This window comes from Alternaria ventricosa (assembly GCF_023758065.1).
Source record: "Alternaria ventricosa strain BMP 2768 chromosome Unknown scaffold_17, whole genome shotgun sequence".
In the NCBI taxonomy this organism is placed as follows: Eukaryota; Fungi; Ascomycota; class Dothideomycetes; order Pleosporales; family Pleosporaceae; genus Alternaria; species Alternaria ventricosa.
Genome location: NW_026055697.1, coordinates 698,415 through 723,703, shown reverse-complemented (window position 1 = coordinate 723,703; position 25,289 = coordinate 698,415). Strand labels below are relative to the sequence as shown.

At 53.3% G+C, this 25,289-nt stretch overlaps 8 protein-coding genes across 8 annotated transcripts; 3 read left to right on the top strand and 5 right to left on the bottom strand.

Annotated features, from left to right (window-relative positions):
• Positions 1–4,126: 4,126 nt before the first annotated feature.
• J4E93_008693 (uncharacterized protein) lies at positions 4,127–5,572 on the bottom strand (the record flags this gene model as incomplete). The annotated part of the gene is made up of 2 exons (XM_049346591.1): positions 4,127–5,546; positions 5,568–5,572. 2 exons carry the CDS (start codon positions 5,570–5,572, stop codon positions 4,127–4,129), a joined length of 1,425 nt encoding a protein of 474 aa, XP_049196481.1.
• A 1,413-nt stretch (positions 5,573–6,985) lies between these two features.
• On the bottom strand, positions 6,986–7,906 carry J4E93_008692 (uncharacterized protein; the record flags this gene model as incomplete). The annotated part of the gene is made up of 2 exons (XM_049346590.1): positions 6,986–7,503; positions 7,903–7,906. 2 exons carry the CDS (start codon positions 7,904–7,906, stop codon positions 6,986–6,988), a joined length of 522 nt encoding a protein of 173 aa, XP_049196480.1.
• Positions 7,907–8,779: 873 nt separating this feature from the next.
• On the top strand, positions 8,780–10,801 carry J4E93_008691 (uncharacterized protein; the record flags this gene model as incomplete). The annotated part of the gene is made up of 2 exons (XM_049346589.1): positions 8,780–8,786; positions 9,165–10,801. 2 exons carry the CDS (start codon positions 8,780–8,782, stop codon positions 10,799–10,801), a joined length of 1,644 nt encoding a protein of 547 aa, XP_049196479.1.
• Positions 10,802–13,385: 2,584 nt separating this feature from the next.
• On the top strand, positions 13,386–14,174 carry J4E93_008690 (uncharacterized protein; the record flags this gene model as incomplete). Its single annotated transcript, XM_049346588.1, has 1 exon — positions 13,386–14,174. One exon carries the CDS (start codon positions 13,386–13,388, stop codon positions 14,172–14,174), a length of 789 nt encoding a protein of 262 aa, XP_049196478.1.
• Positions 14,175–14,265: 91 nt separating this feature from the next.
• J4E93_008689 (uncharacterized protein) lies at positions 14,266–15,904 on the bottom strand (the record flags this gene model as incomplete). The annotated part of the gene is made up of 2 exons (XM_049346587.1): positions 14,266–15,816; positions 15,896–15,904. 2 exons carry the CDS (start codon positions 15,902–15,904, stop codon positions 14,266–14,268), a joined length of 1,560 nt encoding a protein of 519 aa, XP_049196477.1.
• A 1,025-nt stretch (positions 15,905–16,929) lies between these two features.
• Positions 16,930–17,724, bottom strand: J4E93_008688 (uncharacterized protein; the record flags this gene model as incomplete). Its single annotated transcript, XM_049346586.1, has 2 exons — positions 16,930–17,630; positions 17,718–17,724. 2 exons carry the CDS (start codon positions 17,722–17,724, stop codon positions 16,930–16,932), a joined length of 708 nt encoding a protein of 235 aa, XP_049196476.1.
• A 211-nt stretch (positions 17,725–17,935) lies between these two features.
• J4E93_008687 (uncharacterized protein) lies at positions 17,936–19,912 on the bottom strand (the record flags this gene model as incomplete). Its single annotated transcript, XM_049346585.1, has 1 exon — positions 17,936–19,912. The coding sequence occupies one exon, from the start codon at positions 19,910–19,912 to the stop codon at positions 17,936–17,938; it is 1,977 nt and encodes a 658-aa protein (XP_049196475.1).
• Positions 19,913–23,110: 3,198 nt separating this feature from the next.
• On the top strand, positions 23,111–24,262 carry J4E93_008686 (uncharacterized protein; the record flags this gene model as incomplete). The annotated part of the gene is made up of 2 exons (XM_049346584.1): positions 23,111–23,179; positions 23,297–24,262. The coding sequence occupies 2 exons, from the start codon at positions 23,111–23,113 to the stop codon at positions 24,260–24,262; spliced, it is 1,035 nt and encodes a 344-aa protein (XP_049196474.1).
• Between the last annotated feature and the right edge of the window lie 1,027 nt (positions 24,263–25,289).

Sequence of the window (25,289 nt, the reverse complement as noted above, 5' to 3'; positions counted from 1 at the left end):
GGCTCAGCTCTCGCTGTCACGTTGTCGACAATGCAACACCAAGCAACACGGATAATGACTTATCCCACTCGGTAGTCGCAATTTTCATGAAATTGTCCGAAACATGATCGCTTGTGGCGCCTCACACGATGTCTCGAACCCACACTGCACTGTCTAATACGTTGTATCCGCCATCTCCACACCTCCACCTGCAGCGCCATGCATGATTTCAAGCTTCAACGCTAGAACCTCTAGCGCGGGCTCGGTCCTTTCTTGGGTCACGTTATCGGGCCGCTACCATACACGCAGAGCACATTCGGCAACTGCCAGAGATCAAATGTTGACTTCACAGATGTGCAGCATGGATTGACATCGGAATACCGATTCTAGATTCTCCGACTATGCAATCGAAGGATTCCGGCCCTGGACAGCTGAGACGTTGTGATGTTGTCTCTCGGTCAAATACATCATCTTCGGCCCTACATCCATGGGCAACACGAGCGCACGATCAGCCTTGTGACGTCAACCTCGACAGGACGAATCGTTCCTCTAGGCAGCTGAACCTAACGCTGGCGAACTGCTCCGCGAACGATGTTGTTAGAGGCGATGGGATCGAGCATGGCCGACCTTATCTACCTGATCGGCAATATGCTAGTAATAGCTTCCTCCCGCACTTCGGGATAACTACATCCAGTGTGTTGATATGCGAGCCCGCGCGTCACTGTCGCGCATGCGTGCGGCGTGGCATATGTCATCCCGCCAAACCCTGGCTTTTGTGACGAAAGATGCAGCACTCATCAGTCGATGCCCCCTCGGAACCGCAATCACATTCCAGAGGGACTGACCTTCCGAAAAGGTATACTATGGGAATTTGAACTTGACGATCGTTCAGGCGTAATGTGGCAGGTCCGGCTTGCTTTACCCGGTGGGATACACGTTGGAAGTGAATCATTTGTATTGGATGATCGTCGATATCGTCAGGCTTCGTGAGTAATGCTTAGTACATGACTTCTTTCGCTCACCCTGATGGTCACGGACGGTCTTTGACATCAGAAGACACGTGTACTCATGTCAATGCACCTTCACCTTCATCCTCCTCCACCGTCTAGGGAGAAGATTTCTACCTACATATGGTGACAGAGTGAAGGATAGTAGGGTAAGCGGAAACACCTGATAACCGAACACGGTGAACGCCTCTTGTGCGTTCTTCGTCTTAAGGAACCAAAGGACGCTCGAGAAAACGTTATAAACTAGGAAGATTAACCCGCCAAACAAAACCACAGATATTCCGTCCGACCTCTCTGTTATCTCTAAGCCCCGCCCGTAGACTGGTCTTCGCTTATCAGCAAGCTGATTCAGAGAGCTCTGGCCAAATTTCTTGGGGATTCGGTCGCACAGGTCTGATTCGTGATACCGCTCTAGATGAAGGTCGTCTGTGTATCTACTACCGGAGTTCTCCATCATATAAGCGAGGTGAGAGGCTGTCGGTGAGGGCGGAGCGGAATGCTCTTCGATCTCCACAGTCGGACAATCGGGGTTCTGAACGGTGAATCTGACGAAGTTCACAGTATAGATATCATAGAAGGGCAAGGCGAATCTCCAATGGTGTCGTATAGCAGCATCCATATACCGACGATGGAGTTCTTCTACCAAGCTTCCCTCTGTCTTGAACTTTGAGAGGTCGACTTCAACTAGTATTGTGTCCTTTTTCCATAGCGTTATGCAAAGTTCAAGAGTAGGATTATCCAGAAAGCGGGCGAGATCGGAGTCGATTCTATTAATGTTGTCGAGTGCTTGCGACGCCGACGGACGACGATCGGGCTCCGTTGTGAGCATGTCCTGAACCAGTCCCCTGAACTTACTGCGGAAGAATCCCAAGCCAGGACCACCCAGGCCAACAGACTCCACATCTTGATGTTGGAGCAGATCGTTCACGCCATTCACCTGATTCGCGAACCGGCAATCTCCAGTCTGCAGCCCTGCCTTGTACACCTTTTGAAGGCTCGGCCAGGGTCTGAGAATGCTTTCTATCAAAGCGAAGCAACAACCCAGAGAGAAGACATCAGAAGCCAGGGTCGCATTTCTGCACTTGACTTTCGAATTTTCATTTTTGATTTGCTCTGGTGCCAGCCACTGGTATGTCCCGTTGTTTGCCGTTGTAGCGCCGTGTATGTGCTCCTTGCTAATACCGAGATCGATGATGATAGCACGAACCTCTGGCTCCCCAGAACTGTGGAAGTCGGTATGAAGGACGATGTTATCGGGCTTTATGTCCTTGTGCCTGATAGGACCAAACCCGGGGTGATCGCTATGAAGGTAGGCGAGGCCACTCAAGCACTGTCGCACGATGCTCGGCCAAGGGTCCAATATCTGAGGTTTGAACCAGGGGCACAACTTGGAATGACCGTCATTACTAGCAAAATCTTGTATGAACTGTTCAAATGACAACTGCGCCCATGGCTTCGTCACGAGATAGATGTTGTGTGCCCAATTTGGATGATTGATGATGTACGCCTCCTCGAGCTGCACAATGTTCCGATGCTGACATTGTCGCAGGAACTTGATTTCTTGAGCAATCTCTTTTTGGTGTTCGGGGGACCTGATTTCGATTCGCTTGCTCGCGTAAACTTGCTGCTCGCCGATGAGCGGTATTCCCGAAGAACGGGTAGCTCGAGAAACGGTTCCGTATCCCCCAGTGGAGGGGGGACCTTTTGATCTGTCTTCCTTGTATGGAACATCTCTTTCAGCCTTGTATATGAGCACTCCTGCTGAGCGGAGATCTTCGAACCAGGCCATTGCTCTGAATTAGGATGGCCGAAGATCAGCTAGTCATCGCTGGTGAGTATCGCGATGTTGAAGACGTGGTGAGCGGGGTCTACACGCTGGAAGCCCAAGGCAGCAGCCTACTTTGTGTGGAAGCTCACCGGCGCGCCACTCCTGCAATCAAAGCAAGCGATCGACATCATCATGCTTTTGTGGCTGATCGCGTTGGCTGCGATTGGTGGTTGCTCCGGTTAAACGAACCAACCGGATTGGCAAGGCTGAATGGATTGGCGTGCGACAACAGACACAAGGCTGTCTGAGAAGCAAGAGTAAACCGCAAAAATGCGAACATCACAAATGATGTGAGCTAGCAATAAAGATAGTTAAAAAATACGTCTAACATAGTCATGACTTTCATACTGAACGCCACCTCAACTCAACGATCCGGATCAGACTCCCCAATCTCCCCACGCGGCTTCCTCCTCCCTTTCCCTTTCTTCTTGGCTCCTTCAGCCTGCAACGCCGTCTTGTCAGCAGCAGCAGCGTTCGCCCTCTCCCTCCTCTCAACAGCCGCCTTGATCTTCTCCGCCTTCTCCTCCCTCTCCTTCCCCAACCAATCAAACACACCCTCCACATCCGTAAACTGCATAAACCCACCCTCCCTCCACGCATCCCCATGTACCTTCTTCCCCGTCTCATTATCCATCTCAGCAGCCTTTTGCGAACTGAGCGCCCGTCCCCAACGACAGTATACCAACCCCTGCGTAAGTACTCTTACGCGGACACCCATATCCTTCCACTCCCCCCTCTCATAAACCGGATCGCTGAGCGTAGACGAACCAACCTCCCACCCACCTTTCCGATACGCAGTCACACCATTGAAACACAAGATCTGCGTCAACGCCGTATCACCCCTCGCACGCTTCTTCTCCGTTTCACTCAACGCATCACGCCGCTCCTGTTCTTTCACCCCGACGTCTTCGTACTTATTCCGCATATTACGTTGGCGCATAGAAGGGTCGTTCCAACACTCCATAACCGAGCTATCGTAGTTATCTTCTTTGAAGAGCGGGACGTGGTGGTATGCTGTGTGCGGGTCGAGGTGCATGTAAAGGGAGAGGAGGCCGGCGGAAACGGTGAGGTGGCGGAGGTCCGGGAAGACGGTTTTGAGTGAAGGAGGTGGGATGGGGAGGGGTGTGGAGGCGGGGGAGGTAGGTGGGTGAGCTAGGGTGAGGAGGGGCGAGAGGTGTATCCATAGTGCTCCGATGATGGTGTTGACGTGGGCGTTGAAGTTGTAAGGGAGGGATGTGGGTGTGGGGAGGTGGGCGAGGATTGTGGATGCGTAGGCGGCGTTGCGGGTGAAACCTGTTTATTGGGTTAGTTCTCAATCCCCGTCTCTCTGGTTCTCGTTCTCGTTCCCCGCCCAGATCGATGAAATAGTTGACTCACCGTCCGAGTCCTTCATCTCCCTCTGCACCGCCGCTACAGCCCTGACCCCCTCTTCTGTCCCCCCGAAGAATACATGCTGCAACACCTGCTCACTTAACACATTCCCTATCATCCCACACACCAGCGCTTGCATCTTGTCTTTGTTGACGAAAAGATCGTGCCACCCCCGCAGTCCACTCGGCCCTGCACTGGCCACACAATTAATCAGCTTTGCTGTCTCTGGTGTTAAACTCTCGAAGAAATCTTTGTGCACGAATCTGTCGCCGTCGGCGGTCATGGTCGTATGCCTGGCATGCGCACCCTTCGAAAAATATTTCTCAGCAAACTCCTCGACAGCGCTCATGAGTCCCCACAGCCCATCCCTTATCTCCGCGTCGCGGAAGGCGTACAGTGGTTCTGACGGTAGTTCTGCGCGGATACGGTGGGGTGAAGAGAGGAGTTCGCGGGCGCGTAGGTTGGGGTTTGTGGACCACCTCTCTTCTGGCGTTTTTCCTGGCCAGCTTGGTGGGTATTCGAAGCCTGGGGGGTGAGTGGTGGTTATGGGTGGGGTCATGGTGCGTTGGGATGGTTGTGGTCGTGGCTGTGTGGGTGGTGGTGGTGTGATGGTTGGTGTGATGATGGGTTTGGCGGATGGAGATGAGGGTGAAGGTCTAGTTGGTGTAGGCCGTGTGGTAGTGGTCATTAATCTACCAGGCCCATTTCGTGGTCTAGGTTGTTTGCCAACAGGAATATGTTTGAGTCTGTCCACTTCTACTTCGATCTCGCCAGTACTAGTCATGTCCGGTCCGGCCGACGAAGTGGTGGGAGAAAACGATAGTTGCAAGTCGTCGCCACTGCTAGACCAATCTATTTCATCGATCGCTTCGTTTTCGTCGTTCTCGGTCTCGCTGCCTGTGCATATTGATGACGACGGCGATGGCGATATCGCTACATGCGTGCTTGTACCAACAAGCGTCTTCCCCGCTGAAACGTGCGTTTCTGGCCGACCGGGACTATGTGTTTCTAGAGCAGTGTACAAATCGCGCGAAAGTTTGCGCACGGATTTGGGAGTCGCATACAGTCGGGCATCGTCGTCATCTCCATCATCATCCTCATCCTCAATGTAAACGTCAACTTCAACTCCAGCTTCGTCCTGAAGCTGGTGCGCAGCCGCTTCCTCCTCATCCAGCTCCTTCTCATCCAGCTCATACCCATTATCACCACTCACCGCCACCGCCCCCGCCCCAGCATAAACAGCGTTCTGGTATTCCTCCGGATCATACGCGTCTCTCTTCCTCTTCCCACCCGAGCGTGAGGAAGGCGTGTCTGCGACATTGCCATTGCGCTTCTTGATCGGTGGGGGTTTGGCGGGCGAACTAAAGAGGTTGTGAAGGAACGACATCGCGCGCGATGGTGGTTACGTAGTGTGGTGAGGATGCGCGCTGTGCTTAGTATGGTAGGTCAGCGTTCCGGAGGAGTCTTGCATGATGCGCTGACTTGCGTCACCGGCTCTTGTATGCCCATGGTGGTCGCTTTGTCTTTGTTGGTACGCGACCGCATGCGGTAGTTTGTGGGAGCGTGCAGCCGGATGGAGGATTGTGGTTGTTTTGCGCGGGAGGGACAAAGACACCAAGAATTGTTGCTATGGTATCTTTGTGGTGCAGCGCAACAGTGGGTGTCTTTGATGTGGTGATTGTCTATTGTGTCGCGCAATAAGAGTGAGGTCCGGTGGGGGTAGATGCATGCGTCGCATCGTCCCGGACACCTCATCCAGCTATGAGGTTAGCAGAAGAAACGCACGAAGGAACCATGAATCTTGTAGGAGGAAGAACCACTATCATTACCTCAGTGTAGAGTAAAACCCGCTATGCTAGATACGCCTGGCTCGATAAGTAACTGTAGAGCGATGATGCAAGGGAACGCTAGATGACAACAGTAGACAAGGAAACTTGAATTGAGTTTATGACTTGGGTGGTGGTGTAAAGTTCTTGTAGAAACAAGAACATAACGTGCTCTCAATCTGAGGCTTGAGCCTGACGTCGTCGCCTGACGAGCTCGTGCAAGCTGGTACTCCTTGTCCACCTGCTACGCTTTGTTCGATCTTGACGGCTATTTCACGTTAGTTGTTGTACGCAATGTGAGAGTTGCCAGTGGTGCTTACCGTATGGCCACGCCTTGTTAGCGACCTTTCCAACTGCGATTGTGTCGTCTGGGTACGTCTGCTGCATCTTGGTGTATAAGATGCCCTGCATGTTTGTCGCACCGTAGTCGCACTCAAAGTCGCCTCTCTTTCCTCCAAGGCTTCCCGTCATGTTGACAGTCTTGGACCGCGTGATCTGGAACCGGTATCGCTCCGTGTCCTTCCCTGCGTCCAGCAACTCGAGGTCCTCGTTCTGGAATGTGGTGTCGAATGTGTCGTCCTGCTTGCCTGAAGAAATCTTCCAAGACCCTGCAGATCCGCTGATGTCCCAGTTCAGAATGGTGAGAGCTTTCTGTTTGTCGTCGTAGTAGTTTGTGTTTGGCGGGCATGTCCAGGTGTCTGCGTCTGAGGTGCAGTCTGTTGTGACGGTGTCGAGGAAGAGGACGAAGGACCAGCTTCCGACGGGGAAGTTCGAGGGGACAGCGGAGGGTGTGGAGGTGGTGACTGCAGATGGGGGATCGTCGTCGGTCGTGGAGGGAGAGTTGGAGTCGGAGTTGGACGCGGGCTTGCTATCGGTGCCTGCTGGTGTCGTTGAGCCGTCTGTGTTCGCCGCGGGTGCGCTGCTGTGTAATTGTCAGCCCGTATTCCCTCCATCAAGATTAGCATGAAGTTGGCCTACCTCTTTGAGTCCTTCTTCAGTCCCATGGCAAGTCCAACGCCCAATGCCACGATCAGCGCAATGATCAGGGCGGCGACCACTGCAAGCTTCTTCCATCCCCAGGCAGCACATCCTCTCTGTCTCCGTTGCCGTACGTGTCCAAACTTCTCCTCATCCCGATCACTCCACACACTGACACTGAGATTGCTCCCATTGTGCATGTCCTCGCTGCTTTCCCTCGGCGTGAGTAACCGGCCACCCGTCAAGACCGATTGGATGAAGCCGGGCTTCTTCTCGACCCTGTGGTGTTGTACTGGTCCGACATGCTGATGCGATGGGTCGTTGCAGAATGTGCTTTCGGTGGTGACGCTGATTTCGGCGGCCTTGGACGAGGCTGACTTGCCTCGTTTGGCGTCGAGGATTACGGAGAGACGCTGGCCAGCCGGCGTTGAGATGCGCTTTGCCGGCCGGTCGTCACCGATCTCGTAGTGTGCCTTTGCGCGCTTGGAGCGATAGAAGTTCATTGGATCGGAGGCTGTGGGCTATATTGCTTGTGACTCGCGGTGTATGGTGTTCTGTGTGTCAAAAGAAAGCGTCCAAGTTCTCCTGACTGCAATGGCTATCGCTCTGCGGGTGGCTTGCCGCTATATCGCGCTATAGCCTGGGAGCGTAGGGATGCCGATGACGAAGACAATGGGGGTAGGGAGGTGAGAGGAAGATAACAGGAGCTTCCCTCTCCCCGGCTGTCAGGCGCGACGCACCCGCCTGAGCCATGACAGCTCTCGAAAGTTTGTACGAGACGGAATCTTGTTGACATGATCCTCCTCAGGCCTCGAGCGTATGGGGCCTGCGCGATATCACGCGCTAGCGACCGTTATAGTATCGAAGTAAACTCCAACGGGCTAGAGGGTCACCCCATTCTCCTGACCATCACTCATGGAGCTGGTTCTCGGTGGAGCCGCACGGTGCTGCGTCGGGAACGGGTGCGCCATGCATGGGCAGATCATGAGAGCTTCGCGGGAGCTTTTATGCAGACAGGATGATGGCGTGCTTGACATCTGGGGTTCAAAAGAAAGAGAGTGCCTTCCGCGGATCTCGATGCATTGCAGTCGTTGCAAGGTGACGTCGCACGAGTGAAGTTTGTTGATAGTACCGTTGGTAGCTTGTTTCGCGGGCGGTGTTTGTTTTGCTGAGTGATCAGGGGTCGCGCGCACGTCGCTAAATTCGGAGCCTGTTCCTGCATTCGGCCCAAGGATCCGGGTCCGAGGGATTTTGCTGCCAAGCCTCGAGCTGCACCTCACTCGACTTTCTTTCACGTGCCTGCGTGTATACACCGTGACAGTTACAAGCGGCGATAATCAACACGCCGAAGAAGATATCTGGGTAGGTGTTTGTTACGAGGCTGTGATGTCTGATGAGGAGCGACGCTAGTGTCGAACGCGCTTTCCTCACGCGCTCTCGCTCTCACCGCGCGCTTCACCGACGCGTCACGAACGCGACTGCCTCAATCATGCTCTCGCCTACCGTGACGTTTGCACACCTGCGCGCACTTCACTCGAAAATCTCTGCTCCAACCTCACCTGCTTTGCCGTGCAGCAACTCCCTGGCGCCCAAAGCGAGACCCCAGAGCAAACTGCTCAAGCTGTCTAACATCTCGCAAGCCACCACTGCTAGTCACCATGTCACCCCGCGTAACGGTCCGCCTTGTCCCCGGTTGCTCTGACGGTGATCCTCTTCATGTCCCGCCTCCAGGAGCTCATACTCAACTCGATCCACCCACTCTGTACCTGGAAAAGATTGGTCAACAATGGATGGAGAGTCGAGGTGAGGCTAAGCCCGGTGTACAGTACTCGCTGGAAGCTCTTCCCTTTGGTTATACTCTTTGGCATCGCCCGCGACCATCCAAACCGAGCCATTTCGACAAATACCTATATGGCCATCCTGGAAAAAAGGCATTCGACTCGCCGAATCGATTCTTTCCACATTTCCTGCATCTGATGAACAACAACGGCAACAGCATTGGCTGTCCATGTACGCTCTGCAGCGGAAGTGCTGGCGTGCTTCCAAAGACTTCAGCCAACAGCTCGCAAGTACGCAGCTCCAGCGGGGCGTCTTCCCGAAAGGTATCCAGCTCGTCTGCTTCTCTGTCTCTGCCAAGCCGGCCTTCCAGTGCCCACAGCGTTCAATCGCTCCCAGTTGCACCGCCGCCGCCTAGTCTGGCACCACAGCACAAAGGTCGGCCAAAGAAGATAACTCCCGGTCTAGACACGACGAACGTGGACAGCGAGGGCACTCCCGACGTCTACAGGAATCTCATCGATAAGCTTCGCCGGCATCGCGATGTGGACGAACCCATCCTCGAGCCACTGAGCCCAGACTGGCGAGCGGAGCAAGAACATCTTCCCAAATTCCTCAATGACGTCAAGGCACAAGATCAATGGGTTCCACGAATTGGAGACATTGTCTTGTATATACGCAACATGCCGGATACCGTTGAGATAGTTCAAGACAACGCCACTGGTGAGCTCCAGCTGTACGATGAGCGCCGCAAGCAGCATCTGGGTGGTCCACGATGGGCGGCAGGCCTTGTCACTGAGCCGGCTACTGGTACTACGGTCGCCGAGCTCGCCTCTACTCAGGAGCGCAATGTGTCCAGCATAGGCGTACGCGTCGAACCGATCCCCAACCCGAACGAGTCGGACAAGTCGGTCTCCAAGAGGCACAAGTACGTCTTGTTGCGACAAACGAGTCCGTTCATGATGTGGAGAGACCTCCTGCGCCGCATTCCTCAAGAAGACTGGCATCATACCGTCAAGAACGCTCTCGCACTAATGTCGACGCTCTCTCTTATGGGCAAGTATCGCTTCCGAGGGACCTGGCCCAACGCGAGCATATACTGCCACGGCATCTACGTTGGCGCTGAGATGCTCGCTGTTGGGGACACAGTTCGTCTCCTTCCCAACAAGCAGTCTGGTCAGTCTGGCTGTACGGATGTCATGAGCATCACATCAATTCGATTGAAGTTGACCAATTTGGACAAGGCCTCCGACAATGACTATGATGAGGGAAGGCCATACAACTCCGAGATATGGATCTATGGCTCAGCGTACACTAGCGATGGTTCTCGATCCAACAAGCTGTGGGTTTCCGAGCAAAACGTCGAGCCTCCGCGGGTTGCAAACGACTATGCGGACTGGTACCCACTACACCCAGCTGACAAAGAGCTTGCCATTCCCTACTCGCGCGTCCTCGGTCGCCTGCATGAGCGCGATGCCATGGCCTACTTCCTTAAGTCCGACGATGACAATCTTCCAGGACTCGACGTTGGCCGGCAATCTGTAGTAGAGGCGCGCGCCTTTGCTCGGAAACACGACAATCGTATAGCAGCAGAGTCTGATGCCACCTGGTACTGGGGAGACGACCGGGCCGACGCCCTGAACCTCCGCACTATCAACGGTCTCGATGTGTCGCGATATGACCTGGATCGCGACGTCAAAGACCTCCGCTGCAAGTACCGCCAACTAGATGGTATCGCCAAAGGAGATGCGAAACCTACAGGTCAAGATATGCTGAGCAAAGGGCTCCGCGGCTTCATGGCACCCGCCTTGCCACTCCGTACGAGCGGCGCGAAGGTACCAAGCGAAAGCGGAAGCTCGATGGCAAGCGAAAGCTACGCGTCGCGAAAGCGCACTCATATTGTCGACCTAGATGACGAGGACGATACCGAGGAGGACGACATTGACGAAGAGATACGAGAGCGCACCAAGATTGTGCAAGATGACCACCAAGGTCCGATGAAGAAGAAGGCGAAGGTGATGGTTATTATTGACTGAAGAGCGACTGGGCGCATATGAACCCGACGGACATGGTCCGGCACGAGCTACATGGTACGAACATGATATATGGCATATGCCCGTTATGGCGAGAGAAATTATGACACAGCAGATTCGGACACGATGGCGGAGACGATAGCCGAACTTTCTTTTCACGACGACGGGAGGATTACTGTTGATACCCATTACTGCGATATAATCGAGTAATTGCATGTTCATGTACTGTACCAGATTCCCACGAGATTACGGCAGATGCCAATACTGGCCTATTAGCGGCTACAATACCAACATATGATGAATACCGTCGTGTGCCATCCACATTGATAATATACTTACTGAGCCACCCAAAGCGCATACTTAACCCCAGTCAAAGGCACTTGCTATAATTTGTTGAACTTCGGCGCGAATGAAAGCAGCGGGCAGGTTTGAGGCGTCGTAACCAACAGGTGGTACAGGTGGTACAGGTGAAGTTGACCACCCGGTGGTCCCCGCCCTCAGTTTCAAAAGAGTCATGTGTATGATTCACGAAAGTGACTCATGCGTGCTTTAAAACTCGAGGATAGTGTGCTACAGTATCTTCATTACACGACATGGACGACACCAAAATCTTCGATGTGGCTAGTGAATGCGACAGGCTCTTTCGAGAGACGTTCCCCGAGAACATGCTGCCTCCGGATGCCCAGATGCCACTATACCGCGCCCTTGCCCATTGCCGGTCACGATTCGATATGTGGGCTGGCTACACGAATGCAATGGAAGACGGTGAGGATTCTTTGGACAAACAACTTGAGTTCAGTCCTGCAGATAACCTGCAGATTGTGATCAGTATGCTGGAATTGATAAAACTGGCCCTTGAACAAGGTAAGATACTCTATTGCATGACTATTCCAGTTGTAACTGACATAAAAAGACCTGATATCTGGCTGTAACGCGCATGGGAGGAGTGTAACGCGATCCGAATAACTTCAGGCTGCGAAGTACGGCGTGCTGCGAGTGATCCCCCCATCGCTGACACTAACATGTCTGACCGCCATTCATGAGGCTATGGATAGGCTGGAACGGGCGGCAGACACAAAAGTAAGGGACAAAGATGGCTTCGACAGAGTTGCGGCTGCGGTCGTAAAAGGCGCATACCCTGATCTGCCCGAGACACTAGTCCAACAGCTAGGTTCATCTATCGCACGCAGACGTGCTCGCCTACTCCGTCAGAGTAAGCAGCAGCAAGAGCTTGACCTCCAAGGAAAACAGGGTGATGATGCACAGGCTGTGGCGGCCGAGGACACCCAAAGTGTTGCGCAGCCACAAGATCAGATGGTGGCTGCTCTGGACAAGTTGTCTGTCACCGAGCATTCAGTCTTGAAGCCGAAGAAGCTATCGGCTGATGCTTTGACTCAGCAGAAGGTCGGGTCTGACACCACTACAGCATCCTCAGCAGGCCAATCATATCCTTACCCGGAACCTCCAACGCCATTAGAAGGTGTCGATCACGTCCGGTGCAATTGGTGCTTTAAACAAATCAGAGCTGGGGATCCTCAGCGTAGAGGATGGTGGGAGTATGTTGCCCATGAAAGCATCGCGTATTGTCTGGATGCAAGCTTACGATAAGCAGATCACACTTCGACCAAGACTTACAGCCCTACACATGCATCTCCGAAAGTTGTCAGAAGCCACCATTATACTTCGCTAGCATGTTTAGATGGCAGGAACACATGAAAGAGATGCATACCGACTATTGGACGGAAAGTATCCACAGATCCATGGTCTGGTACTGCAACCTGCATCTAGACGAGGAAGGACATACAACGCTCAAGACATTCCAGGGTGAAGAATCTCTGCGCCAGCATCTGAAGGTTGACCATAGAGATCTTTCGTCGTTGGAGATTGATACTAAGGTCCGACGGAACACTAAGCGCCTATCTCGATCGCGGGATAGTTGCTTGTTCTGCGGCTTCGACGCCGGCGCCAAAGTAGAGACAGACCGCGAATGTGGAGCAGTAATGGAGTCGAGCACCAGGTATGCTAGGCTTAGAGAACAGAAGGCTAGAGATTTGATTAGACTAGAACTCTGGAACCACATTGCCCAGCATCTCAAGAGTCTAGCTTTCATATCGCTGAGATGGTGCGAAGATGAGAAGGTCGATGCCGAGGGGAGTGATGTAAAGACGAATGCTGCGTCGAGTGGAGGATCTAGCGAAGATGAGGAAGCGCCATCGGTGGCGGGGTAGTGGACTCGGTCACACTAGGCCTATCAGACAGCCTTCAATATAGTATTACATGAGCACTGAGCGTCGATGCCCGCTTGAATATTAATTGCGAAAGTCGAGGTAGAGGATAATTGCGGCTGACGATTAGGCCGATACGTACGATAGCGCGATTACTCAACATCTTGTTCCGAGGTTCCGAGGAACGCGTTGCGCGTCTTCCCCGCATCGGAGCTAATCATGCAACCAGCACCAACCCTACGAGCTATGCACAACAAGCTTTCGGTAGTAGATAACTTGCTACCCATCTCCACGACAATATGTGAGGGCAAGTGACTGAACATCACATCCGACAAGCCGTCTGCCGCTCCAACATCACCACCATGTCCAAGAACCCCACCAACAAACCCGTCATCGCCGTCGTAGGCGCAGGCCCAGGCATCGGCGAAGCAGTAGCCCACCGCTTCGCCTCCGAAGGCTTCGTCGTCGCGCTCCTTGCGCGAACAGAAGAAGCGCTACAAACCATGGCCGCGAACATCAACAGCGACGTGGGCACCAACACAGCGCACTACTACATCACAGACCTACGCGTCGAAGACACCGTAACCTCATCGTTCAAGCGCATCCGCGAAGAGCTCGGTCCTGTCAACGTGCTTGTCTACAATGCCGGTGCGCGCCGCGTAAACGGGCGTTCGCTCATTGATACCACGTCGGAGGAATTCGAGAACTTCACCAAGATCAATCTTTTCGGCGCGTTTTGGGCGAGCAAGCTTGTCATCCCTGATATGCTTGCCGCAGGCAAGGGGACCATCCTCTTCACAAGTGCGACGGGCGCGTTGCGAGGTATGCCGGGCCTGGCATCGTTCTCGCCGGGCAAATTTGGGCTGCGCTCGTTGTGTCAGGTTATTACGCGCGAGTATCAGGCGAAGGGTATTCATGCCGTTAATATCATTGTGGATGGGCCGGTTGATGGGAAGTTGATTGGGGGTGTGATGAAGAGGCAGTGGGAGCGGACTGGGCAGACAGATAAGGCGGCCGATGTGGACAGCCATCTTGTTCAACCGAGGGATTTGGCGCATACGTACTGGTTCTTGCATGCGCAGCCGAGGAGTACGTGGACGCAGGAGTTGGATGTTAGGGCTATGAAGGAGACGCTATTCACCAAGCTGTAGATATGTCAAGCTGTATTGGCTGGTCTCAGTATACCTATCCAAAGACCGAATGGGATGTACGATAGAGTTCCTACATAGTTCGTTCAGAGGACTACAAATGAGCTTTCATACTCTTTCCAGCTTCTTCCGCTTTAGCCTGCTCAGCAAGTACCCTCCGCAGTATCTTGCCCGCATTGCTCTTCGGTATCGCTTCCACAAAGCGGATACCGCCCCTCAATTTCTTGTGCGGCGACACACGCTCGTTGAACCATGGAAGTAGCTCTTCCTCCAACTCCTCATCTCCCTTGTACCCTGGCGCCACGACTACATATGCTCTCGGTAACTCCGTCACCCTGGACTCACTGTAGACGCCAATGACGGCTACATCAGCGACCGCAGGGTGACCGATCAAGAGAGCTTCGAGTTGCGCCGGCGCGACCTGGAAGCCATTATACTTGATGAGCTCCTTGACGCGGTCGGTGATGTATAGATTACCATGCTCATCGAACTTTGCGACATCGCCGGTATGATACCATCCCTCCGCGTCGAAAGCCGCGGCCGTAGCTTGGGGGTTGTTGTAGTACCCTTTGAAAATATTTGGTCCTTTCAAACACAGCTCACCCTCTTCGCCTAACGCCATTCCCTTTCCATCACTCACGACTTTGGCTGACATGCTGGGCAACAAGCATCCGGATGTGCCCAACGCCGTGCTCCAGGTTTCGATGCGTTGCACGCTCACGGCGGGTGCGGCTTCAGACATGCCGTAGACCTGGAGTGTTTGAGCACCGAGCCGCTTGTGTATCGCGGTGATGATCTCGACGGGTATTGGGGCGGCAGAGGAATGCAGGTCGCACAGGGACGTGAGGTTGTACTGGTCGACAATGGAGGCCTTTGCCAGAGCGAGTGCGACGGGCGGAACGATGTAAGCGATAGTGACTTTCTCCTTGTCTACCGTCTCGCAGAATCCCCTGAGGTCAAATCCTTGCATGATGTGATTGGTCACGCCGTAGAAGATGGCGTTTAGCAGTAGTGTAGCAATTCCTGCATTCATCAGCGCATGTCTGATTGTGAACTCATTGAGCTTACCATAGATGTGATACATGGGTAGGAAGCCAATACCCGTGTCTGTTTTCCAGTTGGTGTTGTAGCCATTTGCGGTCGTAGCCTGAATGCTGTTTGCCACGACGTTCTCATGCGTCAGCATGACACCCTTTGGCTCGCCAGTGGTTCCAGAAGAGTACACCAGGTACGCCAGATCTTCTTTGGGATCGATTTTGACTCGATTCATGCTGACTGACGCGCTCTTCAGAGACGAGAAGTGCCGAACGGATCCCGATGTCTTGCCATCTCCGACTAGGAGTATCCGATCCAGAGGAAGGCCGACTTTCGATGCTGCCTTGCAAGCGACCTCAAGACATACCACATTTGTCAACAGTCCCTTGGCTTTCGAGGATGTCAACTGAGACACCAGCTCATCGACGGTATACATATAGTTTAGAGGACACACGACACCTCCAGCAAGTAAGACGCCGAATGTAGCAGGCGCGACATCGATATCATTCGGCGTCATGATTGCCAAAACATCGCCTTTGCGCCATTGCCATTGCTCCTGGAGGCCCTTCCCGAACGACTCCGCGGTGGACCGTAAATCAGCATATGTGAGCTTTCGGCCGCTGGCAACGTCTACGAAGAGCACTGTTATCGTGTTAGACGCCGCTCGATAGATGTAAATGAAGGCATACCATGATCATCCGGGTACTCGCGATCCGGTCGCTCGAGAAAATATGTCCATACATCGACGGCGGGTATGGTAATGGGCGGGTATGACGACTCAGTCGGCATTGTTAGCAGTGTATTATTAGCAGTGTAGCAGAAATGACTGATTATGCTGCAGCGTTCAGCTCGAAATAGATGTTATATTTCACATCGACGTGATCGCCATTGAAGTAGCGCATTCAAATATTAGGGCTTGGTACTTCAATGGCTACGTCCGTAACACGAACGCGTCAGCGGCGATCGCATGTGATTAGTCGTGGGTACCCAAGTCGGCACCGTGAGACCTCGGGAGAAACCATTGACATGGGCCCAGCGCTCAAGGCGGGCAAAATTCCCTCCGCCCGCACACAGGCATTTGGAGCCTGCGAGAGCATGATATCACGCGATAGCTGTAATCCTGAGCCCCTAGGTGCTGGCTCGGTTGAGCTCATACAAGCGGAATCGTGAGTTCGGGTGGGAGGCGATCGTCTTTCCCTGCGGAGGAGAGTTCAGGCTGTAGCTTGAGCTGAGGACGCGCACATTAGTGCTGTTATGGTTGGTGAAGGTAGCAACGAGTTCGGCGGGATCGGAAGCTGGGAAAGCGCGCCAACCGAAAGCAGACTAGGCTGTCATCACGTGCCCTCGGCAGATCTCCGCGAAGTTTGGCTTGCGCCAACAACGCGAGAAGACATCACACTCTTCACATGCACGAAACAACATCACATATACGACATCGGGGATCGTAAATGACTTCCTTTTTTTTCTTCCTTCATTCATGATTCATCGCCGTTGCGTCTAGCAGGCCGACGCGCGCGTGGTCTCCGACGCGTCAAACTCCGCAACGGCTCGGCAGCCACGCCAAAAAGACACCGAAAACACCACACGCAACTTTTTGGAATTCCTATGTCGTCTCCATGCTGACTTCCTTGAAGGCTTGCCCTTCACCGGCCATGTATTCATTGCTCTCTTGCCGCGTTTTTCTCACTCTGGATCAGTGCCTCCTCGCCGGCAGCCGCAGCCTCTAGCATGCGTGAATCTTCTTCGCCGGTCCGCCCTCGTCGACTTCTGCGTCCATTGTGTCCTTGCGCTTGGCTGAAGCTTCCTCGTTACCATCTGCTACGAACAAGTCGCCCTCGTGGTCAGACGCATCTGTTGCACCGTCGCTGTCTTTCATGGTCGACTCATCGCCTTCTTCTTTTTCATCGTCGGACGTGTGCCTGGCAATCGCTCTCAGAGCTCGGACAAGTGACGAGAGACCCTCGTCCCGACCCCTGTTCTCGAATGTCTTGTACTCTGTCGCATAGCCGCAATACAGGAGCACGAACCTGAGAAGTGCTTTCATGTTGAGGGTGAACGGCGAGATCATGCCTCTGTCGCTGAGCCTGCCGAATAATCCGTCACCCTTGATGATCTTCGCATTCTTGACGTAGCCATTACGCGGAGAGTCTGCGGTTGTTGAGTAGTATAGACCGATCATCTTTCTGATAGCGTCGTTCTTTTGCGCCGTTTTATAGTTTGAGATAGTGGGCTGGTCTGCGCGCTCGTCAAGCCAAAGTACGTCACCGGTCTTCCTGGACCTCTTCGTTACGGCATAGCCGACCTTGAGCGCGTATTGACCGGGACGGTGCTCTCGAACTTCGAACTCATCAGGAGCCGAAAACTTGGCCAATGCATCCGGGCAAGACTGCTGGAGTGTTGCAAGCACTTGCTCTTTGGTGAAAGCTTTTGAGCCCTCCGTTACATTGTATTTTGTGCTCTGCGCGAAGTAACGTCTGGACTCGTTGTATCCCCACCTCGGCTCAAATGGACTGTCCATTGCTGATCGACGCTGTCGGTGATTGGCTTGGGTTATTGGTATGGAGAAAAGTCGTGTGTAGCGTAGGAGAGATGGGGTTACGATAGTTCAAATACCCTTTAGGCATCAAGGTTTTGGTGAGTACTAGTAGGTATCGACACTTCCACGTGGCAGGTAAGACTGCCTTCACGTCGATAACACGATCGTACTGTCGATCTCGGGATTGAGGCTATCAGGTCTCGCAGACGTCGATCGTCCGTACTACTGGCTTCGCAACTTTCCGTACAGCCTCTTTGACAGAGTTGCCAACCGCCTCCCAGTGCTCGCCGAGCCAAGTCAGGTACAAGTCAAGGTCCGTGTGGTGCAGTCCCGGAACCTCGTGCAGCAGCTTTCGGACAAAGTCACGAATATCGCCACCTTCACTACTACCAAACAACGCTGCGTGCTCGGCCTGATACATCGCAGACTTGCACGCATACATGCCGTAACCGTCTGCTCCAGTCGCCTTGATCATTGCGTCGGCGTAGATCTCACGATACGCCTGTAGTGACGATGGAGAGTGCGGCGCATCGAGAACTTCGTACCCTGGCATCCAGTCTAATGTCAAGAACTTTGGAAGGGAAGCGTAGCCGAGAGAGCGTGGGGCGGTGGAAGCGCGCTCCCAGTCGATGATACCGGTTACTTCGCCGGTGTTTGGGTCGCAGAAGACGTTCCGAAGGTTGAGGTCGTCGTGACGGAGTACGAAGGTCTCCTCGCTATCCCCGGGCTTGACAGATTTCGCGAAAGCATCGCTTCGGAACAATGCATCTAGGATTCCATGGATGACGCCGGGCCTTCCTTTATGTACCTCGCACGGCCAGGCCTCAAGCAGACCATCCGTGTAAAGCTCCAGGCTTGAGTCGTACACTGGCTTCTCAGTAAGAGCCTTTTTAGTGGCCAGATCTTCGGCGGTCAAATCTGCGGCGGTTAAATCTGGGTCGATATTCCACTCCCAAAGCGAACCAATAGCAGGCGTTCCGTTTGCGTCAACAGTGTCAAAGTCCAACGCGCCAATCTTGTCGAACTCAAGATGACGCAGCTCGGCCATGGCTTGGGCCAGTGAACGAAGTATGCGCTCACGCTTTGACGCCAGGTCCTTGGAAGGAAAGTCGACTGTGTCCCGATCCCAGTCTTTATGAATGGGGTGAGCGTCGTGCCAGACTTCGGACGCGGATCTGCCTGTGCAGGCCTTCATCAAGATGTAAGGCGCACCTAACGTATTATCCAGCGTGTCGTCGTAGGCCACAACCTCAGGAACGGGACATTTGGTACGCTCGCCAATGAACTTGATAGTGCCAAACTCCGAACGCATCATGTATGCATCTTGCTTCTGCCAGCGAGCGGCAGTGCCGACGCAAGGAATCTTGACCACATATTCACCGTCGTTAGAACTATTGATAACCTGGTATATCCGAACGAGGTTGTAGCCACCCTCAAATTCGCCGCGGAAAAGGTAGTCATCTGCGCAGTACTCGGCGGAGGGGTTGAGATGGTGCCAAAGGGTTTTCTGGAAGCTCGAATGGTCGAGCGCACGGAGTGGCTCCCAGTCCGCGCGATCAAGCGCTTCGCCATCAGAGCACGCGCTTGTTAGAGAAGACGTTATCGAGCCGTCCGACTTGGGTGTAGATGATTTGTAGTCTTCAACCTCCTCGTCAGAGTTCGTACCGCTTGGCGAGACAGCCTTTTCGCGCTGGATGACGGTGACGACTGCGGATTCAACGACACTCGTGGAGTCGTCATTGTCGCAGGTACGCTCAACTACTTTGAGCCCACTTTCCTCACGATCCGTGGCGTTTTCACGCGAAGGCAACCGCCGAGATAGCTCGGGCGGCGTTTCCATGATGGTGCAAATACCAGAGATCACGTTGAGGCTTGGTAGCAAACCTGCAGTCTCTTGTGAAGCAACGACTTCGTGCGACACATCTGCCTGCTCTAGATTTCTGTTCTTGCGCTGGCGGGCGAAGCGAGCTCGGAACTTCTCGTAGGCGATGGATAGTACTGTGGGTAGGTTGGCATCTTGCTTACTGGGACGATCGCGATTTTGAAGATCGTTTGCAATGTTCGGTGCAGGCGGTGTCTTGCGAAGCCTGCTCTGGGAATTTTCCTGAGGGTGCTTGGAGCTGGAGCTGAAGTCCAGACCAGGAAACAAAGACGTGAGGCTGAAATGCATGTTGACACGGATATTTGGAGGTCGTTATCGGCTGGTGTGGGCGTGGTGTTCGGTCGATTGGCAGTCAAACTACCCGTAGCAAGGTAGTGTTTCGGGGTGGAGAGAATTTATAAGGCTCGAAGAAGAGAGTACCAGCGCCAAAGTGGAGCCCGAGCTTGTCTAGCCCCGTGAAATGCGCGGCATAGTGAATGATGTACATGTTGACAGATGGAAACGAATGACCACGTAGCAAACGCTATGCAAGTATCCTATCTAAGCGAAAGGTTACAATGGTGACTCTTCCTCGCATATACAATCTCTACTATGAGCTTCCTTTTAATGCCCAGTGAATTCACGCAGCGATGTCGAGCCAGTTACCTATGCTACCAGAGTCTCCACACTTCAAAGCGGATACTAGCACAGATCATAACCGCGCATGGAATCAGCTCAGCGCAATGAATCGCTGCACTACAAGGCAGCAGTGTGATACGAATTTGCATCGGGGCTGCAAGGCCTCGATCTCTATACACTCTAGTCATACTCACTACCACCCGATATACACAAGCATACAGTTCCCCAACTTCAGTTACCCCATACATTAGCCAAGATGGTAAAACTCGCAGGAGGATGGATAGATCTTAACGAGAGATACGGAGAAATGTTCAAAGGCGACTTCAACCCCAACATCTGCAACAAGGACACCCTTAAAGTCTTGGGCCTAACACACCATTGTAAAGACTGCAAGGTTAGTACACCTTCAATCACACTCATGATACCCCTTGCATAACGAGGTCAACTTCACGGACCCGCTTACAGGCGCCTCCAACAAAGAAATGTTTCTGGCAATTGCATTTCGGTCTGTATAGCAACGCCCGTCGCTCGAGTCGAGACTGATGAGACTGAAAGCGTTCTGCGACGAGTGCGGCGAGCGCTTCACTGTCTGGTCCAGAGGGTGCGGAAAACATCCTTATAGCCACGGCTACAACATCATTTTTAAGGCTGTACGCGATGACTGGCCGGCCTCGGAGATAGAGCGTTTATTGGCGACAAGTGGTACTGTTCAGGTCGAGGACATCGCGGACCTACTCGACAACGGTGCCTCCTCCCCTGGTCCAGATCCCGAGGACGACGATGCTGCTGAGCTCGCTGGAATAGTCGCAAACGCCGATATCCGTACGAACAGCGAAGCCTTCGAAAGCCCGGCCTCTCCACAAACGACCCCAGTGCCTGAAGCCAACCCTAGCGTACAAATTGAAGGAAGTGTCGCGTCGCTTCCCCCTGTCCCCACAGGCAAGACTTTCAGAACGTCGCAATGGCTTCTCACTGGGCTCAAGGGTAAAGACGCCAAAGGCATGAGACAAGCGCGTGCGGCGACCGGAAGAAAGATACGTCGGGACACAGAAGCTGCTGCGCAGGCCGAGATAGCTGCGGATGAACGCGTGGAGGAAGCTCAAAGAGCTAAGAGAGCGGCTGAAGTAATTAAGGAAGCAGAGCAAGAGAAGGCGAGGAAGGGCAAGACTGGACATAAGCGGAAGTAGACCAACCTGGGCCACGAGTGGTTTCACCGCTCGACCTTTGGCACGCGCGTGCATGGGACACTTGGGAGTTATAGAAGAACGCGGATCAAGAAAATGAATGGATTGTGCACATAGTCAGCACCAGCTGCAGTGCTTCTGACTTAATCCACCGACTACACTTGGAGAGAATAACGGCGCGACATACAATGAACCACATCGCATTCAAAACTCAGCGTCCACCACCCGTAAGATTGCTAATCTGCGTTATGCTCATGATATTGCCAGGTCCAAATCCAGTACCACCCCACTCCATCGAGCGCAGCACCTTGCGCATCCCAATGCCACTCGCCCCTTTCGGACCTGCCCCATACCCGAACCCAGCTACCATCCTCAACTGCAGGGCGCATGCCGGAGGCGTCGATGGGGAGCCTGTAGATATCTTTCTCGGGACGGTCGTGGAGGTGGTTCCAGTCTTTTGATCGCGTGAAGGGTTCGGTACGTGCTTCTCGAGGGTCGTGAGGCGGGCCACAGCGTAGTTGGTGCTGTATTTGGTATTGGGTGGGACACCGGACTAGGCATTGGCGTGGGCTTGCAGGGCGCAGACCTTCTTGTGGTACTTCCAGTCGTTTTGTTGGCACTCGCGGCTGCAGTATGGTGTCGTCTTGCATTTATTACAACTCTGAACAGGCCCAGATTTGTTGCAAACGGCACACTTGGACGGCATGTCGATCGTGGTGCTGATCCCTTTGGATCGGAACGGTTTTGGAACGGATAGGTGGACGAAGATGGCAACGAGTACCCAGACAAGCGCGAAGTATATCAGAAAGTATGCAGCACGTTGGCAGGCTGTGAATATATACGGAAAGATGCAGAACACCATCCGTGGGGACGACGTCCACAATTTAACCGCGAAGATTAGCGCTGAGCCTAATAGCCCTGAGGCACGCTAGGTAGGAAACGAAAGCGGGCGCGAAGGTTTCATCTCGCCGCTCCACGTTCGGGTCGCCCCATTTCCACTTCATGAAAAAGAGATAGCCTGCATACTCGAACACTGAGGTCAGTACGGGCTGAGATGGATGCAGCGGTAGTACCTAGGTAGTTCGGGCCGCGAGTTCATGTGCTCTGATACTCACACAGTGCTAAGTAGGCGTGCCTTAGCTCTCCTTAACAGGAAGAAGCTCGCCGCATCCTAATCTTCTTAATTTGTCGTTCTCAACAAGGAGTACTCAGCGCTTAATAGGAGCCTTAGCACTGTACGCATAAGCAAATGAACGATTCGAGGTGTGGTCCGTGCGTAATGAGCAGCCCCGAAGCGCCCATCGTCGGCGTTAACACATGCGCCTTTTCATAATCCGTGCAGGCGCTCTTAACCCATTACGACGAGTTTTCGCGTTCCGTGATCATCATCTCGATGCGTCGTATTTGTGACATGCCTTCATTGCGTATCGAAGGATGTGCGGGGATAGACGATGGGAGGCCGGATGCGGGGAAGCTACACGCGTCTGCCTCCCCACTTACGACGTAGCTCACGATCGATAACGAACAATTACAAGAGCGCGACGACTGGATGTGTGTACTTTTGGGGGACGCCTGAGAGCTCATCATTTCATATAAATGGACGTTCTTTTCTACCTAGATGTAGTGGGAGCTTGAGATTACATTCTACCATCGCACAATACACGTCACCTCCAGCAACAACATCATGCAAAACCCATCCATAGTATTGTATGGACCGAAGAACGCAAGGATCGAAGATATCGCAGTACCAGAGGTAGTTGATCCCCACGATGTGATCGTTCGCATTAACTATGTGGGAGTTTGCGGAAGCGACGTAAGAACCACCCTTCCATCATGCCACCCCCTTTCAACAAACTAACCAACCACCCAGGTCCATTTCTGGCACTACGGCGGCATCGGCAAAATGATAGACCCCACCACCGGCATCGTAATGGGCCACGAAGCCTCCGGCATAATCCACTCCGTCGGCCCATCTGTCAAAAGCGTCAAACCGGGAGATCGCGTAGCTATCGAACCAGGCATACCATGTCGTATTTGCAAAGCGTGTAAATCTGGTGTGTACAACATGTGTCGCGATATCCGGTTTGCTGCGGCGCCAGGACCGCCTGATACGCAAGGTACGCTATCGAAGTACTTCCGCAGCGCGGAGGACTTTGTGTACAAGATTCCCGATAAGATGGGGTTGGATGAAGCGGTGCTTGTTGAGCCGCTCGCGGTCGCTGTGCATGCGGTCAAACTGGGTGATGTGAAGCCTGGCGAAACGGTCGTGGTAATGGGGAGCGGGACGATCGGGCTGTTCTGCGCAGCGGTCGCGCGTCAGTTCGGTGCGCATCGCATTATCATTGTCGATATCCTGGAAAAGAAGCTAGAGTTTGCGGCGAGCTACTTGAAGTGCGAGACCTTCCGCTCGTCCCTCGACGCAAGTCCAGAAGACAACGCCGAAACGCTACTCAAGAAGTTCGACTTGGTGGAGTATGGCATCGACACGACTGGCGGGCTTGTCGACACTGTCATCGAAGCTTCTGGTGCGACAACGAGTATCGATATGGGCATCAACCTTGTGCGCCCGGGTGGGAAGTATGTTCAGACCGGGCTTGGGAAGCCGAAGATCGAATTTCCGATTGTGGCTATGGGCCAGAAAGAACTCATGGTGAGGGGGTGCTTCAGATATGGTGCCGGGGATTACGAGCTTGCGGTAGGGTTCTTAGAGAAGGGATTGATCGACGTGAAGCCGTTGATCAGCTCGCTGACGCCGTTTGAGAAGGCGACCAACGCATGGGAAAAGACGTCGAGAGGAGAGGGTATCAAGAATTTGATTCGAGGGGTGGAGGGCTGATGGTTAATGTGGCTCAAGAGAAAGACACCTCCTCTCAGTCATCTGCAACACGACTTTAACAACCATGCGTCTGTTCTTGCTTCGTCGAGCGTGCATTGTCCATCCTCCAAACGCGTTTCGCCCACATCTTTAAATACTGCCATGTGTGGTACACGCACTCAGTATCGGGGTCGAAACAGCAACTTACCTTGGGGAAATCTGGGCGACGCTCGATTTCCTTAACGCACCTTTTCAATGACATTCCATCAAGTACAAAGTTTAATGAATCCGCATGGCTCCATCGAAAGCCCACCAGCGGTGGTGCGGCCAGATCTACCACATTTGCGTGTCCATCAATCCATAGTTCCGGGCAAGGTTCTCGGGCATTTCTCTTCCAGTGTTTTGGATAAATCTGTTCGAGGATGTCCGTGAGATAGAGGAACATGCTCATCTTAAGTCTCCCATGTGTAGTGGAGTGGGTCTCGTGGAGTACATTGTCGCCTCCAGTGTGCTGAAGCTCGACAGCAACACAAACCTCGTCCACCTTGACACTCTCAAAAGTGTTTCGGATCGAACGGAGCAGCCCTTTCATGTTGATGCGAACATCTGTGGGGTTAGTGGGGCGGGTGAGTGCCACTTGGACTAAGATCGTTGGTACTGCGAATTCTGATAGCAGGCTTTGATGGACGATCTGTTCCATCAGACAATTTCGATGCCCGTAGTCGCGGACACCCATCTCAGCATCATATCTTCTCAACAGATCCGCGTCGCTGTGATCATAGACTCTCTCTTTAACCGTGAGCTCTATGACCACTGGCATGTATCGACCAACAGCTTGGACGAAAGATGCCCGGAATGGGGCGGAAACATCGAAGATATTCCGATCGAAATTGGGTTTCCTGGCGGAGTTGATGGAAAGCCGAAGACGATCTTCCGTGGTGATTGCATAAGCACAGATCATGCCTTGCACTTCATCAGGAAGCTGCGTAGGTGAACTGACTGGCATCGCGGCGTGCCATCTTACAACGCCAGACGCTGGGTAGACAGC